The sequence below is a fragment of the Arachis ipaensis genome, chromosome B09 (assembly GCF_000816755.2).
Source record: "Arachis ipaensis cultivar K30076 chromosome B09, Araip1.1, whole genome shotgun sequence".
Taxonomy (NCBI): Eukaryota; Viridiplantae; Streptophyta; class Magnoliopsida; order Fabales; family Fabaceae; genus Arachis; species Arachis ipaensis.
The window spans coordinates 1,786,549-1,792,084 of record NC_029793.2 but is presented as its reverse complement, the minus strand read 5'-3'; the positions used below and the strand labels follow the sequence as shown (position 1 = coordinate 1,792,084).

Sequence of the window (5,536 nt, the reverse complement as noted above, 5' to 3'; positions counted from 1 at the left end):
CAATAATATAATAGTAAAAAAAGTTAAAATTATAATATATATTTACATATGAAAACACAAAAATTAAAATTTTAAGTGGTATCGAATACATAATTTCATTTATCTGGCACTGAATTACTAGTTAAATATTTATTATAAAGATAATAATTTTTTTTGGAATAATTTGACTTTATTTTAGAATGATGAATTTTGATTTTAGTTTTAAATAATTGAATTGTTACTTTAGTATTAATTATTATTGAAGGTAGAAAATATTTACAAATATTCTCCACATGTAAGTCATTTACATATACAAGTCCATATAAGTCTCTTTAACTTAATTCACTTCACGCGCCACTATATCTAACCAACTTTTCAATAAATGCGCGAATATATAACTGTCTTCTTCGAAAGTATTTCGTTTCTTTTTTTCGAATTTCCTCAACGTTTTCGATCTACGTTCTCTTCTATATTTGTGTTTCTTTTTGTTTGTTTTCTGCATTTTCTTTTTTTATTTTTCACAATTTTCTTCGTTCTTTACATTTTTGAAATCAGACTCTGAAACCAGTTTTGAACAATTATCTCGTTGTTGAAGATAATGAATGATTTAAGTTCAGATTGTCAATTGAACCAGAGCAAAGTGGATTATTGTTTTGAATCCAATCAAGTGGCTGAGATGTGGTTCGATTTTAGCTAATATTTTTGTTAGTAGTTTATGATTCGGTAGGTGAATAATATAGCTTTTGTTTGTGAAAATTGTTGTTCATCGTTGATGGTTTGAATTGAATGTAATATAGGAATTCTGCATAAAAGAAAATATTTTTATGTATTTGCAACAAATTTTGGTGTAAAACTAACACATTTATGTGTATTATTTAAAAATTTTCGGTGGATTTATACTGATAGATTCTGCATAATTTAAAACTCTTTATCTTCCTCCTCCTCTCCTCATCTTCTGCTGCTTTTTCTTCTTCTTTTTTTTATTCATCTTTCCTTTATTGTTTTTATCTTCTAGAATTTCTTCTTGTTTTACTCTCTTAATAAGAATAAAAACAAAAAAAAATCAAATAAAGAAGAAGAAGAAATACATAATGCTACAAAATTACTTGGAAGAGGATGAACTTACATTCATTCAAGGTAACCGAAGATGGTTGCCTTGGCGAACCTGGTGATGTAATCCTTAAGACTTTCATGATGTCCTTGTTTAATGATATTAAGGTAACCGAAGATGTGCACATAAATCTTGGAAGCGACAAAGTGATTAGTGAAGGCTTGGGCAAACTCCTCGAAACTTGAAATTGACCCTGCAGGCAAAGCGAAAAATCACAAAAGAGTGGCTCCATCTAAAAAAGTTGGAAATAATCTACAGAGTATAGGGTCAGAATTGTCATTTAAAAAATCATAGATTGAAATTTAGTAACATGAATGTTCGGGTCACCAATTCCCTCATATAGTGCTAGCATTGTTGGAAGAGTGAACCGCTTCGGCATTTGAAACTTTATTATCTCTTCTGAGAAGGGATTGGATATCGTCATCTTTGTTTTTGGTGGAGTCGCGTGACCTTCTGAGTTCGTGTCGCCCGTGTTCTTGCTGCTTTTTCCTTTGTGCTTTCCGTTTTGATGCTGAGCTAGAAGCTCAGACATCTTCCGGATTTCAGCCGCTAGTTCCTCATTTCTTGCTGCTAACTCGTCTGGTGACATGCGGGGTATGCCATTCTCAGTCATGTTAGTCGTACCTACAAAGGGAAAGCAGAAGAAAAAATAATAGTGAAAAGGTTAGGTCTATCTCCGGCCCACGGTGGGCGCCAAATGTTCTTGTCCGAGTAGAGTGGCCAAGCTATAGTGTCTTCTTTCTGTCTTCGTTGGATGATGGTTGATCTATACGTCGGCCAAAATGAACACTAATGGGTAGAGTACCTGCAAAAAGCACTCTGACGTTCAAGTCAGTATTTAGGAATATACGAAAATTAATAGAGAAAAAGTGATCGTTTCTTGCTTTTTTCTTGATGCCCCTGTTATGCTCTCGTCGATTTGTTTTTATAGAGGAGGAAGTAATCTTCGATTAATATTTTTTTCGTTTTTTTTCCGAAAAAATATACTACTTTAAATGTTTGTTGATTGCTGCTGCGATATTCTCGTTTTAACTCTTCTAACTCCGAGTTTGTTATGCTTATGGCCGAGATTATAGGATTAATGGCCGATCTATAATGTCCATATCAAAAACTATACGAGAACTCATGGCAGTTGGGATTAGTTTGAGAAGGCATTTTGAATTGCTTTATATTAAAAATATTTTGCAGAATATTTATTTGATAATTTATATATATTTTTATATAGCTATTTAGCTAAAATATAATATAAATTAAAATATAGTTTATTATTTTAAAAATTTAAATTTATTTATTTTTAAAAAAGTATAGACTTTTTATATGAGTTGTATAAAATTATATCTTTATTTATTGTTTTTATTGTTATATTTGTTTTAGTTGTGATACTTTATCTTTTCATATGGTGTTTTTTGGGTTGTAAATAATTAAAGAAAAGATTAAAAAAATGAATGAGAATGAGAAATACCAAAAATGTAAATTAGTATAATAATGATATATTTGAATATAGTTAGTAAGGAGATGTGTCAAATTTAAACATACTTGAGTTTAGAAAAATAAATGAGAATAAAAAAATATAAAAAATATAAATATAAAATTATGAATTAATTTTATAATTTTAAACCTCTGAGTGGCTCATATTTCTCAAAGCAAGTAACATGCTTTAAAAAGAAAAAAAAAATCAAAGACTTTGAGGGTGCTTGACTTAGGAAGCAAAATGAGTAGAAAGAAACCATTCATAGTAAATCATTCACACTCCGAGCAAGTACCTCATTTTTTCTCTTAAGTCTTGGCAACTTGCCCAATGGAGTCCGAGGAGGAAGGATATGCACCGTCTTGGATAATAGAGCGATTGCAGAAAGCAGAAGAATCGAGGGCGAAATTAGCGGGAGATGCTAGCAATGTTTCAAATTCTAGAATACGAAGAACTCCCGAATACTTGGCTGAAAGGGCCGAGTTTAGAAGATATTATTTTCCACAGCTCATTGCAATTGGTCCGGTTCATCTAGACAGACGAATAAACCATCTCCAAGGAGAGCCATTCAAGGAAGCTTGGACAACCATGTATCTTACGGATACTAATCAATCTGTCAATGATCTATATAACACAATATTCCGTGAATCAGAACTGCTCAAAGAAATAAGGCAGCTGCATGGAGAAGATATGTGGCAACGCATGTCTTATTACTACAGCGGCTATGGGACAGACACGTACGAGTTCATCAGATGGTTATTAGTAGTGGATGGATGTTCTATTCTTCATTTGTTGGAAAAATCAGGAGACTCAGTTGATCCCCAGCGAGATCTAAACATTAGCGTCGACAAGCTTGTACGGATGTACCAGGATCTTCTTATAATGGACAACCAAATTCCTTTTAAAGTGCTGAGGCTCTTCTGCAAAGATGAAGCCAGGCTTGAGAAATGCCTCCGCAACTTCCTTCAAGTTCATGGTATTAAGACGGCACCCGAGCTCGGAAAGGGAAAGAAGAACACACAAGAAGCAGCACAAGAACTCAAACTAGTTGTCCAGGGAGATGATGAGGATCCTGTCCATCTTCTAGATTATCTACGGAGGGCCCTCTTGATGAGAGACCTCGACACAATCCATAAAGAGATTCCGGCGGCCGAGATGAAGAACAAGAGGAGATCCTTGCACCTTACAAAGTACAGGATTGGAAGCATACGAGAACTGAAGGCAGCTGGGATTAGTTTGAGAAGACATTCGGATGGAAACTCAATCTATCCCAGCTTTGAAGCTGGGATATTACATCTTCCAGAGCTAGTTGTGGATGGCACAACGCCTCATATATTCCTCAACCTAGTAGCCTATGAGATGAGTCATTCTGACAACGACTTTGAGATCAGTTCATATTTAGTCTTTCTGAGCTCTCTCGTTGACCAGCCGGAGGATGTGAAGGAGCTGAGAATGGCTGGCATACTTATCAATGAACTTGCAAGTGACAAAGAAGTGTCTGATCTGTTCAATAAGATGGACATTATTTTGGTGCCTGAGACACCGTGGTTTGCTAATATCAGAGACCAAATCCATTCACATTTTGAGTCCAAACGAGGCAGGATCAGAATGCTGTCTTGGATGGGAGAGGCCTCTAACACGTTTTTTCGCTCGCCATGGACCATCATTGCTTTGTTGGCTGCCACACTTGGCCTTGTTCTCACATTCATCCAGACATGGTTTGCCATCCATCCGAAAGCTTCCTAAATAAAAGAATGTTATGGAACATTTTTTATTTTTTTATTTTTTTTACTTTTGTGTGTTTAATTATGAATAAACCATCACTCACATTGCATGATGAGTATGTGGACAGTAATTTGTATTTGAATATTATCCTGTTATCCATCTTAATCATTTGTTTGATTATCTAAAAAGATTTCAATTGTTTATTTGGATTAGCTAGCTTCATAGAACTTGAATGATTCCACTTATATTATATCTATGTGCGAAGATATCAAGGATTAATTATGTTTTATTTTTTAAATTAGCTTTCCAACTTGATTTTGATTATCATCGTCTAACAATGCTTACTTGTGACATAAATGTTATTCAATATTAATAAGCTATTAGTATATATATACTATTTTTTAATATCAATCATGGTGATATTGATACTAAACCAATTTTGATCAAAATCACATGGATACCAAATAACCTCTACGTAACCTTAAATGCTTCAGTTGAATTATTAATGACAGAATTTATGTTCACCGAGCAAACATTACTACCATCATCAATAATTGAGAAGGAAAACGTAAAATTGGCGTTTGTAATTGTAAGAGTTGAGAACAACATTGCATGTCTCACTTGACAAACTTGGTAAGAGTAATTTTGAAGATCCTCAAACCAATTATTCATTCTATAAAAGCTATACAAGAAATTGCCTCGTCTCGTGCAACGAATAAAACAATATGCATGATTTCTTGTTTGATATTTATGTGTAAGTACAATGAAGAATTAATTCTAAAAAATAGAATTAACTCTAATCAATCCAAAAGACATACTCAAAAAATGATTCATGTTCTTTTCTTCTCCTTTCATAAGAGTATGTGGTACCCTCTTGGTTAGAACAAGAACTGCAAGGGACTAGAAGAAGCCGAAAAACAATTAACCAGACAAGTTAAGCAAGCTTCAGGGCCTAAAATACAAACAACTTTCTCCGGATCCAAATCTAGTAAAACTTGTGCATGGTCTGATTTTTCTTCTCAAGTAGTTGAAGCTAATAATTCCCTCCTCCTACTCCTAGACCAAACATTAGTACATTACATAATAAATTTGCAGTTGGCTAGATTATTTGTTAGGTCAAACAGCAGTCAGCTTTCTTTATTCTTATTGATTTAAAAGAAAAAAATAAATAAAAAAAACTATTATTTTGAACCACAAATAAGTAAAACACTAATAAAATTATCTATAAAAATATAAAACTAATTTTGTATTCA

The 5,536-nt window shown here is 33.2% G+C and overlaps 1 protein-coding gene across 1 annotated transcript; it reads left to right on the top strand.

Moving 5' to 3' along the window:
* LOC107616673 (UPF0481 protein At3g47200-like) lies at positions 2,889-4,304 on the top strand. Its single transcript, XM_016318625.2, has one exon. It carries the CDS (start codon positions 2,889-2,891, stop codon positions 4,302-4,304), a length of 1,416 nt encoding a protein of 471 aa, XP_016174111.1.